This window comes from Amphibalanus amphitrite, unplaced genomic scaffold (genome assembly GCF_019059575.1).
Source record: "Amphibalanus amphitrite isolate SeventyFive unplaced genomic scaffold, NRLGWU_Aamphi_draft 000322F_arrow, whole genome shotgun sequence".
In the NCBI taxonomy this organism is placed as follows: domain Eukaryota; kingdom Metazoa; phylum Arthropoda; class Thecostraca; order Balanomorpha; family Balanidae; genus Amphibalanus; species Amphibalanus amphitrite.
The window spans coordinates 533,701-547,485 of NW_024881817.1; the positions used below are offsets into that span (position 1 = coordinate 533,701).

At 46.7% G+C, this 13,785-nt stretch overlaps 1 protein-coding gene across 1 annotated transcript; it reads right to left on the bottom strand.

Annotated features, from left to right (window-relative positions):
- Nucleotides 1-3,745: 3,745 nt before the first annotated feature.
- On the bottom strand, nucleotides 3,746-6,025 carry LOC122388434. Its single transcript, XM_043379502.1, has 3 exons — nucleotides 5,372-6,025; nucleotides 4,605-5,001; nucleotides 3,746-4,288 (listed from the first exon to the last, which is right to left on the bottom strand). Exons 2-3 carry the CDS (start codon nucleotides 4,939-4,941, stop codon nucleotides 4,128-4,130), a joined length of 498 nt encoding a protein of 165 aa, XP_043235437.1. The 5' UTR covers nucleotides 4,942-5,001; nucleotides 5,372-6,025; the 3' UTR covers nucleotides 3,746-4,127.
- Nucleotides 6,026-13,785: the final 7,760 nt, after the last annotated feature.

Here is a 13,785-nt window from a genome sequence, read left to right on the forward strand (position 1 = left end):
CGATTCCTCAGGAATTATGTCTGAACTAATAAATAAATTGCACGGCGCTTAACATAACGTCAAATCGTCGGTGTTAAAAACTTATTTTTGAAAATATTATTCATATCTACAATACAATGTGCGCTAACCAGTTTTCTCAGTAATTCAGCTAGCAATTCTCGTGCTGTGTTCAAAGAGACGTTTACAGTGAGGGGCAAACTTAAGAAAAACGAACTATAACTCTAGCAAGTTTTAGCTAAATATCTTCAAAAATGGCCAAGTTATACGCAATATTGCAAAAATTAACCATTATTAATTTTTCAAATCTATTTTTCAGCATGAATTTGACATCGTACGCCAATATAAATAGCACCATCGTGTTCCTGAGCTCAAACTGCATCAAACATACACCTTTTTTGTTGAAAAATTTTAACTTCAAATTTGACCTTTTTGACCTGAAAGTGACCTGACCTGAGCTAAATTTGACTCAAAATGACCTCGAATGACACAGACGACATCAAATTCGAAAGCTCTGACCCAAATGGACCATAAAACATGCGTCACGTGACCGACGGTTGATATATTTTCGTGACCTGTGATGACCTGACCTTGACCTGAAAATCAAAGTACAAGTTCGGTACCCTCAGAGTATCTAGAGCATCTGTTCTTGAGTGTGTGAACCAAAAATGAGCCTGATCTGACTTGTAAGACGGCGGCCAGAGCCCAAAACGTGAAGAAGCCAAAATGCTAACAATTTTTACTTTGACCTGACCTGTGACGTCATCGGTGACCTCGAGGTCAATGAAATTAGGTTTCGCTCGACAGTTTTTCCGGGGCTATCAGACGCCGTTTGAATTTTGACGATCGGCCCGGTAGTTTCGGAGTTAGGAGGGGGGGCTATGAAAAGCTCCCCCCCCCCCGGAAGGGCGTGTTATACGCAGACCCCAGTGGGGCGCGGGTTAATTGCTGGCGGTTTTTATCGCTTCCCATATCCCGCGCCGGGCTGGGGGGGGGGTAAATTTTACCCCCCCTCGCGAATTTTTGCGATATCTCAAAAACGGCGGCGCGCAGCGCCGCCAAACTTTCAGTACCTTTTCTCGATAGGCGTTATCACAAGTGTATTCGCGGCCATTGGGGCGACGTAAGAAAAGAAGAAAGCAACTGGCCCCAAGAACTTTAAATTATCAGCCAGCATGCACCCTTTCTTTGATATGTATAGAATTTACCATTAACCCGCGCACCGACGGGGGTCTGCGCCAACTTAGTACCGACGGGGGGGGGGGCGGATGACCGCCCCCCCCCTGAGATCTCGAGAACGAAGCAAGATAGTGACAAGCGGTAAACGGCATCGGATACGCACGGTCAAGATCTACAATTTTTACTAAGGTCATTTTCAGGTCAGGTCAATGATGACGTCACAGGGGTCGAAAAAGTCAAAATGGCGGCGCTAAATATGGAGAGTTTTTCTCGAATAACTTTCGAATTAGTCAAGATAGAAACAAACTAAGGGCATCATCGTGATCCTCTCGTCAATCCGCATCGAATGATATATATGTTGACCTCGAAAGGTCAAGGTCAAAGGTTGACCTCAGGTCACGTGACCTCGAGGTCATCATGTATATCATTCGATGCGTCTTGACGAGCTGAACACAATGAGACCATCCACGCGTCTGTATCTTGTTCCTGTACGGAGTTATTGGCCAAAAACCTTTGGTGACCTTTGATGACGTCACATGACCTCACAGCTGCCCAACAGCAAAACTGACCTCAAGGTAGTGAAGGTTGATCGTATATGAAGTCATGTATGGTATATGGGGCCATTCCGACCCGTTTTAGTGGTAAAACAGGGAGTTGATTTTTCCCCCATTGACTTATAATGGGGAGGTCGCGAAATTGACCTGACCTTAGGTCACCGATATCAAAATTCCGAGATATACAAATTGTAGCTACTAATGACCTAATAACATCCTGCGACTTTCAAAGGCCTCCGACATCTACTGTAGCTCTGGCACGGTGACAAAGTTGCAAAAAAGTGACTTGAGGTTGGGTCATTCAAAGTGACCTGGTGACCTGACCTTGAAAGGTAGGAGGTTCAAACTTGCACACCATGTGTAAAATTGATAAGGGAATAGTCATACCAAATTTCGCGGCGCTACGCGCCGCGGTTTTCCCGCTATTCGCGAAAAACCTCAGGGGGGGGGGCGGATATCCGCCCCCCCCGTCGGTGCGCGGGTTAATTGTTAGAGAAAATTGCATTTAAAATCTTCCATTTATGCTTTTTTCATCGTTTGCACAGTATGTTCTTTTACTAAGCTGGAAACACTAATTATAAATAGTTCCCGCATCATCAAGAACAATAGGAAAGGCTTGAAGTGAATACAACAATCTAAACGGTTTTGTAATCCATGTGAAGACACTTCTAAAATTGCCTACAGAAATATTAAAGGCAAAAGTTCAACTTTTTCACAAGACGGATGGCTATAAACCTATTCAACGTGTGACAACTCAGCCGGTATTTCGTCGCCTACAGCCCAGCTTTTCCGAGTGACCGATAGAGGCGCTGCTATCGATGTTCGCCCGTGCCGCCTAACGTTACATCAATTTGACACGTTCCCTGAAAATTTGAGCGAAATCCGTCGGAAAATTTTTGAGAAATTGACGTTTTAGTGACGTGATGTTCGCCATTTTCGCCTCAAAAACGGCAAAAGTTCAAACGCCCCTAACATCTTCATTTTTAAAGGAATCAAGACGTAACAAAAAAGGTTATACGTAATTTTACTTTGTCTATCAAATGGCTATCTCGGTTTTTTGAAAATTTTGGATTTTGGCCTAATTTTTTTTTCTAAAAAAACTGACTTTTTTGGGAAAATCATTATAAAATCCAAAATTTTGAGTCTATCGAAAAAAACCGGAATATATGTCAGAGAAGTGGTCTATGTGCACCTACATACCAAATTTTAGAAGAATCTGTTCAAAAATGTGGGAGTTATTCAAAATTTTATGACGTCACGACACACAAATTTTTTGAAAAATGACTTTTTTGGAAGTTCTAGACCTCGTACGGAAACATAAATAGCACCATTCGATTCGCCGTGAAAAACTGCATCAGATAGACACCTTTTTAGGCCTTAACAACCAACTTCAAAATTTGACCTCACTTGACCTGACCTTGACCTGACCTCGACCTGAAATTCATCCAGAGGTGGTCCATATCACTTATTGAGTGTGCCTATTGAATTCTATGAGTAAAATGACCCATAAAACATGTGTCGCACATGCCCTTTTCTATATTTTGTTTTTTGGTGACCTGACCTGACCTGACCTTGACCTTGACCTCTGAATGTTATTGTATGCAACGAATATTGTCTTGGTAGCCTAAGAAGACGTTTTGGGCGATCAGTCTCAGTCCATGACTCCATTCTTCGGCAACTACGGTGCAAGGCCGATACTGTAGAAACTAGCAATTTGTACCCTTGACCTGACCTTGACCTTGACCTCAAACTTTAAATTAAGTACATGTTTTTAGTAGTTCGTGTGATGAGAGCTTTCGATTGGCGTTTGAATTTTCCAAATCGGACCATTAGTTCGGGAGATAACAGGGGGGGGGGGGGTAAAATTTACCCCCCCAGCCCCGCGCGTTCGGCTGGAGACCCGAGCCCCGCGCGGGATATGTTTGTATGTACGTTGGGTGGATGTCCTCTCGAAACATATGCGAAAAACGAATCTAAACAATTTAGACCAATCCATTCACCTCCTCAGACATAAATGATCATGGAGCGAGTGTATTATAGCGAAATCCAGGAACACATTTTCACAGGCACGCCGAACAGATCACATCACCAGGCAAAAAGCTTTCTACAGCCGGAAATACAAAATTCTAAAATGACAACATTCAGCAATCCAACATACAGGCACCAGCTCCAATTATTTATTTAAAAACTGTTATATAGGTAAAACTAAGAGCATGGTCAAGTTCACGCAGCCAAATCCATAAAATTCATTCGGCACCGCTCTTGAAACGGGTCGCACACCGAAAAGCGAGCGCCGGGGACCGCACTTGGATCATGGATGATCAGTAGCCAGACCACTGGAGGCGACCTGGCTTCCTGCGCGTCTCTGCTCAGTGGCGGCTTCCAGCGCGTCTCGCTTCAGTGAGCCGGCTTGCAGACCCTCAGCTCCAGGCACGCGTCGTAGCAGCACTTGTCGGCGTAGCTGCACGAGAAGTCGCCCTTGCACACCTGGGGCCGAGCGGACGAGTACGCCTTCCGGGGGCAGAACGGGCGGCGCGGCGGGCAGCTGCCTCGGTGACCTGGAGGGGTCAACAAAGATCAGGTCAGGTCAGGCCTGGAGGGGCCGTTCAGCAGCCATGAAAAAACTTCGGGCATAATCGGAGGCAAGCTTACATTCTAATGATTTGGAAGGGGAATCTATATTATGAATATGTAGTAAAATATGGCTTAGCGTTTGTCAATTGCTCAACGTTTAGGATGACCAAAATGACATAGTTCCACAAAATCCAAAAAGCCATTTCGCACCAATAGTTATACGCATCGGGCAGTGGTCTCAACAGGTGCAAAACATTAAATTCTAGTAGCATTTGAGTGTGCCAAAGTCCCACCACTAACCTTTAGCGACGGGCAGGCCTCCGAAGCCGGGCCGGACGGGTTTCAGAGCCGGTAGGACAGCGTGGCGAGAGCCGAGCCGACGCTGGTGCACCGAGTGGTGCACAGGATGGTGCACAGGATGGTGCACAGGATGGTGCACGCCGTGGTGCACCGGCCCACGGCGCAGGGGTACACGAGGGTGGCCAAGGCGGGGACGGACGAGACCGAGCCGTGGGCCGCGACCGTGACCCAGGCCGTGACCCAGGCCGCGCCCGTGAACCAGGCCGTGACCCCTCAGAGGGTCAGCTGTAACGGCCCCCGCCAGCACCACCAGCAGAACGGCAGACAGCAGACGCATCGCTACTTGATTGGTAGATGTAGGTTGGCCTCAGAAACAACGTCCCGCCAGAATGCAAACCTGAAAGTGAACAGGATAGTTAGTACGCCAGCCAAAAACTAGAGAAAAATGTGGATTGTGGACATGAAAGGCCTTTGTCGCCAAAGCCCAGCCACCTCGAGCGCTCAACTTTGACCACTGCACATATGTAGTTACAAGAGACTTCCATCTTAGCTGTTCATAGAAAACAGCATCAGTGAAATTGAAATGTTTTATTAGTGGGGCTAAACAATTAAATCTAAAAATAAATAGCTGAATAAAGAACCGTTTCGATGCCTTGCCGCGTCACCAACCAACAACATAAGCAAATCCTTCAATCCATCTCAGCATCAAGCTTCCTTTCCAGAAAGACTACGCCCATGGAGCCCGCGCTCCCGGTCGGCACACTCACCTCCGCCGCTGGCACCCGCTGCTCGCCGTCGTCCCAACTGCCACCCGCTGCCCAGACGGGTGACCCGGGTGACCTCTGGCGCCGCGGGCCAGCCGAGGTCACCGGCAGACGCCCGAGAAGCCAGCTGATTGGCGGCTGGCTCGGCATTCCAGTGGAGATGCAAACTTTTGTCCACATTCAAAGGTCCCACAAGCCGCATATATTTTTATTTCTTACGTTATCAAATATTGTAAAACACCCTTGCTTCTAGAATGCTTGATGCTCGAAGCATTACAGTCAATTTTCGAGACTTATTGTGGGTAACCCATTTTGAGAGTTATTTTGACCACAATGGCTCAGCATCGTATCAACATTCTCTTGTTATCGCACTTCGAACGGGTTTGGAACTATCTCAGAATACTCCGACGGCAGTTCCTCCAGTCCAATGCATTCGTGCGCAAACGAAAATATGTTTTTTTCACGGCTTCAAAGCTGATGTCAATTAAGCCTGCAAAACGCCAAAACTACTGCTGCAGGCTCAATCAGCCAGAGCAGTAATTCCGTTAGACATATTCACTCCATGTCAGAGGTGCGCCAGCACAAAACAACAATCACCGGTCGCATGCCCTGCACGTTGCTGGGGGCTCGTCTGCCATTGTCCCAGTGAGACGTGTCAGGTCAGAGCCGGCGGCCGTGTGGCGACAACGACCTCCCTGATTTAGCCCGAGGCAGTCTCCGGGAGCACAGCGCCGGCGGCGGGTCCTACCGGACCGAACCGGTTCGAACCGGAACAGTGATCAGCTCCGAGGATTCCCCGTCACATTCAGTGGCGTCGCTATTGTTCCTTGCAGGAACAACACAGTGCAGAGGCATATTGCTTCTGGATTTTCGACATAATTCATTCACTGATGTGTTGCATTGTGTAAGCTGAACAAGAAACATCTGGCCAAAAATGTTGCACTCTCGCATTGACAGTTTTTTTGTTACCCGCGACATCTACTTGTTTCTACAAATAGGTAGGTACAGCTGCAGCATTATCATTATCATCATCATTCATCATCACCATTATCAATATTGAATATGATCATAATTTTTATCATCATAACATACCTACGTCAATGTCACCAGTAGGCAGTATGACACCTTTTGGGGCAATAAACTAGCGAGCGCGAGGGTGAGTCTGTGAATACTTGATGGCTGACAGAAGGGATGAGGCTATCCTACACAAAAGACCGCAAATCAATCGGCACAGCGGCTGCTGAAAAAAAAACGTTACGTTAGTGGAACAACGTTAGCAATTAACATCCCTGACCTCGCACGTGGCACGTGCCATGTTGGTCACTGATATGCATCGAAAGAAGTTGGATTCATGTTCTAAAGGATGGAATGGATCTACAGGTATCTGAAGCAGAAGACCGCTTGTCTACTAGTAAGTAAGTAATGTCTATCGATTGAGCGGCCGACGAGCTTCAAGGCACGGGGTCACGGGGTGACGGGCCGGGCCGGGTCGGGTCGGGCCGGGCAGGGCCGGGTCGGGTCGGGCCGGGCCGGGTCGGCGGGCTGGGCCGGGTCGGGTCGGGATGGGAAGGGCCGGGTCGGGCTAGGTCGGGCTGGGTCGGGCTGGGTCGGGACTCGGGCCGCTCATAACGATAGTCGATAGATAAACTTGCACGCTTGCTGCACTTGCTCACTTGTTTATAATTTGTTTGTCATGTGATATTTTTTGTTCCTATTTAAATGTTTATAGCAAATGTGACGAAATGTTTTTTTCGGTGAATCCCCCTTCTCTGATTGTTCAGATCGGCTAATAACTTTTGCTGTCAGTCAGCAGCTTTCAGTAAATTATGTGGCTGGTGTGGATCGCCCTACCCCAACCACACCGCACAACTGAGTTCACCGGAGGATGCGATTATGACTTTTTAACCCTCGCCGGACCTATTGGTTTTCTACATACGCGCCGGCCGAGGGGGGGGGGGCGGGTACGACCCCCCCTTCGCCGTTTCGCCCCTGGTGGAGCTAGCGCGTCGCGGAAAAAAACGAGCGTGTGCGCCGTTACGAGACGCAGAGATTGGTACCCGATTTTAAGGTCCTAGGTCAACCGGTGACCTCTGAGGTCAGGTCAAGTGCCCCAAGGTACGGTTCAGTTTTTGGTGAATAGCTTCGCAAAAAACGGCCGCAGAGCGCCGATTTTGGCAGCATCGTGTTTGTCTCGCTCAGGCGCGTCGAATGATATACTTTTTGTCCGGGTCAGGTCAACTTGGGGTGTTGACCTCAGGTCAAGGTCAGGTCAGCACCCCCAGGTCACGAAGTTGGTTGAAAGGGGTCATGTCGCATATCATTCGATTCGGCAGGTCTTCCTGAGTCCATTGGTGACTTTCCCGACTCGCTAGCTCAATTTGATCAAGAGTTATTGACGAAAAACTAATATGACCTTGATGACGTCATAAATGACGTCACGCAAGGTCAACATTGCAAAAGTGACGCATCTAACCTTGCAAGGAGTGCATAAAATCACGATTCTGTGTGCTTGAGATAGTTGGAGATCGTTCCCGGCGCCAGAATAGCAGTTTTCATTTTTCCCCATTGACTTATAATGGTGAGGTCACGAAAATGACCTGACCTCATATGACCTTTAGGAAAAATCCGAGATATACAAGTTGTGGGACTCATAATGGATACTAGATCCTGCAAGTTTCATTTCCCTGTGACATCTCCTCTGGCAGTGAGGGCGTTGCGAAGTTGCGACATCTGAAGACCGTGCAGAGGTTCACTTATGACGTCATAGGTCAGTGACCTGACCTGACCCAAAAATGCGGTTGGTGTCAAAAGATGCGGCTTGGATCAAAGGTCAGGTATGCCAAGTTTCAGCTCTCTATCGCCAGCGTGTTCGGAGCTATCGCGAAAAAACCCTATGGGGGGGGCGGCACCCGCCCCCCCCCCCTCGGCCGGCGAGGGTTAAAGTTAAATAATGCATAGTCTAATGCGAAACGGTCGTGAAAAATTGCATTCCTAAATCCTAATGCTCGTTTCTTCAGCCATCTCATGATTCTGTCTCACGCAAGATGAAAAGGAAAACTACAATGTCGGTACACTCATTTATTGGCCACACCTATCAGAAACCGCGAATCTTCTGTGGTTGCAGGCAGAGTCGCAGGCTCAAGCAATGCCATGATAAAATGGTTTAGTGTTTAGCGGAGTGAGCTTTTGCTGCAGAGTATTGTATAGTGCATGTGTTATAGCTTATACAAGTAAGGTGTGGGATTGTGTGGAACGCCCAATTCCAGACCACGCATCCTTGCAAGTTTCAGTCGCACTTCCTAACACCTCTTAACCCGGCAGTTGCTGGGGTATTTCGCCACCCACCGTTTGCTGGGGGGGGGGCGTTAAACGCCCCCAGCCGATAACTCGAGAACCAATAGGCGCAGCGAAACGCACGAGGCGGCAAACGAAAGAGCGCGACGAGACGCTTCAGATGAGTACTTTAAAGTTGAGTTTTGAGGTCACAGGTCGGGTCAAGGTCAGGTCAAACACCTGAAATCGGCCTTTCAGTAGCATGGACTTCAGGACTTCGCAATGGGCGCCTCTCGTCATAAACTCTGTCAAAATGGTGCACAATCCATCGTATAAGGCCTACAAGAGTGTCAGCTCCATGTAGGGGTCAGTCAAGCATAGGTCAGGGTCAAGGTCAGGTCAACCGGGTAGGCACATATCCCCGAAAATCAAAACTGATATTCGCAGCCCGTGACACATGTTTTATGGGTAATTTGGGGCGTAGAACACGATGGTGACATTCATTTTATCATATGTGTACGTGTTTGGCTAAAAAAGTTTAAATTAAGAAATGCATGTATCATAGTCGTGAAGTAGTCACGAGAAATTGTCAAGATTCAGTTCAAGATTTTGGAAAATGCGGAACGATAATCAATAATCGAAGATAGCCATTTGATTGTTCATGGTATTGGCAGTCTAATGGCGTTTACGGCATGTCTGTATGTCTATTCTGTGATTTTATATGATTTTTTTAACATACGCCGTTTTTTGTCGAAAATTCAAAAATCATGACGTCACTAAAACATCGATATCTCAAAAATTTTCCGACCGATTTTTTTGAAACTTTGTCACAATAAACTTCAATCAATTCCCTACAGGTACCCAAAATTTGGCGCGCCTGCGGCGCGCCGTTTTTATGCTATGGCCCGGCGAAAAAAGTGGGGGCGTTTAACGCCCCCCCCCAGCAACTCGCGGGTTAACTCCTCCAAGAGCAAGATAGAGGAGGTTGGAGCAGGGCCCTCCTTGGCTTTGTAGGGGCTAGAGCTGCCACTGGAACAGGGAAGCAATCTTGGAGGAGTTTAGAGGTGTTAGGAAGTGCGACTGGAACAGACCCATAGACACCTTTTTGTATGAGCAGAGCACAACTTACCACCAGAACTCACAGACGTAGCCTAACGTCAGCTGGCAACTTCTGTTAATCACCCCATGATTCTCCACAATCAGGACGCAGTCGGAGGCTGGACTAGTCGAGCTCTCGAATACGTGGTTGAAAATGTGCTGATACCATTCCGGTTTCAGTGTGACGTTTCTCTCGTTGAACAAGTCCCTGTAAACGCCCTCGTCCTTGATGTCATTGATGCTGATCCACATTTGGCCGAAGGGCATGCTGATGATCTCGTAGAACTGCTCGTCGTTGGCCGGGAAGGCCGGCGCCGACTCGGGGTCATCCTCGCGACACTTGTCGATCAGTCCGTACCCTCCGGCAGCTACTGTGGCATGACCCCTGTAGGCGACACGACGGCCAGACGGTGACCGCTCGTACCCGGGAGGAACGATGTACTGGTAGACCGTCTCGGCAGTGGCGGTCAGCGGGTTGTCGGCAGAGTGGATCGGCCACAGGTAACACAGCGCCACCGCGGGCCCCTCCGCGCGGCGACTCCACTTGAGACAGCCCTCCGAGCGGCGGCAGAGCATCGCGCAGGCGACCGCCGAGGGGGTGGCGACCGGAGCGACCAGAGGCCTCTCGGCGTGCACCACAGAGCGGGTCACATACGCCTTCGAAGAGATTCCTGAGACAAAGATGAAGCCGCCAAGGTTACCACCAAGGACCATGCACAGGATTGCGATGACCAGCGCTCTTGGAGCTTTCCGTACGGGTCCGGCAGAGGAAACGATCGCAGCCATCCCAACAAAACCCTGGCTGTGTTGTTCTGTGAAATACCCTCCAGCGAAAATGTCGAGCAGCTTACACGCGAAATCAGCTGTAAAAGGCAGACTGCAAGCCATTCATGCTCCTTGAGAGGCACACACAGGACTGTAACAAACCGGTGACACCCACAAACCTTTATGTCTTTGAGCGCACTTATAAAGTCTGCGACCGAATGTAAGAAAACAACGTGTTACGCTGAGTGTTCCGATATTACTTACCGAAGGAAATCTAACTTGTATTACCAAGGACAGCTCTTTTACTACAGTTTATTGACGATGATGCATGGATTGTGTGTCATTTTTACTGCCACTAGGCCCCTGTCATTTATGTGCCCAGTTGATATTACTCAATGTTCTAACGCTAAATGTGACTGTTTTTTTTTTAGTGCGCTTTGTAACTAGGATGGAACAAATAGATACTTGAATGCACTTGAGTCTTAAAGCAATGCCCAAAGAAAAAGTTTATTATAAATGAGCAATAAAGCGCAATTACATGAAGAGTTCATTCTTGAGTTACGCTTAGGTATTGGCCATAGACATGTCATTAAGTATCATAAAACAAAAGGCTGACAAATAGCCAGCTAAAGCCTAGCCAGCTTTGCCTAAAAGCTAAAATCTCGCTATAAAACGTAGCAAGAGCTATTCGCAATTGAGTCCCATCACTCACCAAGGGGACCGTCTAGACGTAATTATGCCATCGTGTTTGAAGAACAACATTAGCGCAAGAGCAATAACCATCAAAAAGCACACACCTACGGTCTCCCGGTCTTTACAGTCTGCCGGTCACCGACGAAGTCACAAAGGCTGATTCCATGCCAGAAGGTGCACGGAGGAAAGGTCATGGCCGAGCTTGCCGCGCGGAAAAAGGAATGCACTTTGAGCACCTCCTGTAGTCAAACGAAGTGTCACAACTGACCTCCTTTTTGTTACGTTAAATTTCGAAGGATTATCATTATGACGGTGTGCTGTTGATGTGTTAAAATTTATACTAGAGTACAGGTTTTCGCGATAGCTGTATGCTTGAATTTATTTTATTTTACGGATGAATTAGTTTGGGCGCGGAAACTTCTATTTTGAATGTGTTATTTGGGTAGATTTGGGCAATCGCTTTTAATTGAACTGTGAGGTATTATGGTGCTGGATGCGGGTGCTCAAGCCTTTTGTATGCTAGGCCCTTAGCCCGCGCATGACTGGGGTATTTTCCATAACGCGAGTGAGCCCCTCCCCCCTCCTATCTCCGAAACTACTGGGCCGGTCGTCAAAATTCAAACGGCGTCTGATAGCTCTGTAAAAACTATCGAGCGAAATACATTTTCCGATGATGTCACAGGTCAGGTCAAATAAAATTATCGGCATTTTTGTTTGTTGACAATTTAGGCTCTGCCCGCCGGCCGACCAGTCCGATCAGGCTCATTTCTGGTTTACGCACTCCTTGATATATGCCTTAGATACCCTGAAGGTACCGAACTTTTACTTCGAATTTTTCAGGTCAAGGCCAGGTCATCCTAGGTCACGAAAGTTGTATATCATGTATCGGTCATGTGACAATTGTTTTATGGTCTATTTTACACGTAGATCTAAAAAATAATGTCGTCTGTGTCATTTGAGGTCATTTTCAGCTGAATTTACCGGAGGTCAGATCAAGTTCAGGTCAGAAAACGTCAAATTTTGAAAATGAATTTTTTTCAACAAAAAAGGTGCCTATCAAGTAGAGTTTGAGCTAAGAAACACGATGGTGCCATTTATATTGTTGTAGGGGAAGGTGGGGTAAGACGGACCAGCTAAGGTTTGAGGCCGCATATCTTGCTACACTGCTCTCGTAATTCATATTATTTATAGTCTTCGGAATGCTCAATCCTTCCTCTGTTGATATGTGTAAAGACTAAATTTCAAATTAAAGACATCTAGGTGGTGGATGCTCTTAAAGAGGGACATGTCAAAAACTCAGACAAGAAAAATCGTGGGGTAAGACGGACCACCCAGCAGTGCCTGCTATCCGTTCATGTGTGTTACACTTCTGCTCTGTACTCTTGTAAGAAAAAGTAACCAGAATGGTAAAATAACAAAATGAGCCTTTATTCTTTACTCATGTGTGATGAAAGTGCAGCTAAAAGCTGGGAACATGTGTGTTGATTGTCGTTTGGCATGAATGCATGCTAACTGAGCACTTGCATGCATGGCTCACATGCAACAAAGACTCCTTCCTGAAAAATTAGCTTACTTAAACTTCTGTCAATGTTTTGGAAAAGAACGTTCCATATGCAGGGTACAATGGACCACCACAGGGTAAGATGGACCACAGTGGTCCGTCTTGCCCCAAATCTATATTCTATCATTATCATGACGTATATGTCAAATAGCCCAACATTGCAAAACCTTGCCTTTCCTAAAGTGTGACTATAACTAAGTTAATAACTTTGTTCTTCACAGTGAAGTACAAAATAGAAACTAATCATGCAAGAAAGGCGCCGTAATTGAATCACCCGTAGACCTCTCATATTAGATCGTTTTGACGAAAAACAACATTTTTCTCAATAACTCAAAAGCTATGCATCCTAGCAGCATGAGCTCAAGGTGGCCATTGTTACGAAGGAAAACAAACATAGTGAGTGCATAAAGCAGTAGATACCAGCAGCGGTTCAGCCGGGAGGGCTGGTGGTCCGTCTTGCCCCGCTGGGCCGTCTTACCCCACCTTCCCCTACAATGTTAAAAACATACTGAAAAATGGTTTTGAAAAATATATAATTGTAAAAATTTTGACAGTGATGCAAATAACTTGACTATTTTTTAAGATATTGGGCGAAAACTTGCTAGGGTAGTTCATCAGTGTATGTTCTATCACAATTCACATATATGCCGGTTTTTGCGAAAATCTAAAGCTTTTTGGAAAAAAAATCAAGAAATACATTTTTTTGTAATTGTAAAAACATGTTTTTTCAAAATTTTCAAACCTTCGAAAATTCGAGATGGCAGTTTGATAGGTAGGGGAGAGTGGGGCAAAGCGGCCACCCGGGGCAAAGCGGCCATCCATCGTTTTAGCCCTCCACAGCTGGCGTCAGTTCCAATTTATGATTTCCAATTATACTTCTCTTTGCGGTCGTTCGAATGAGCCAGACCGGGGTTTCAGGCCCATCGCCATTGTTCTGTGAAACACGGAAAAGCATTTCTTGCCAGGTTACCAATTATGTTTACAATTTTTAAATGTTATTTTATTCCATAACCGTTTGGAATTTTTA

Excerpts from the sequence above, each read along its gene's own strand:
- LOC122388434 (XM_043379502.1), bottom strand. The coding sequence starts at position 4,941 with ATGCGTCTGCTGTCTGCCGTTCTGCTGGTGGTGCTGGCGGGGGCCGTT. Across the intron at positions 4,289-4,604 it reads AGGCCTGCCCGTCGCTAAAG|GTCACCGAGGCAGCTGCCCG; the intron begins GTTAGTGGTGGG and ends TGACCCCTCCAG.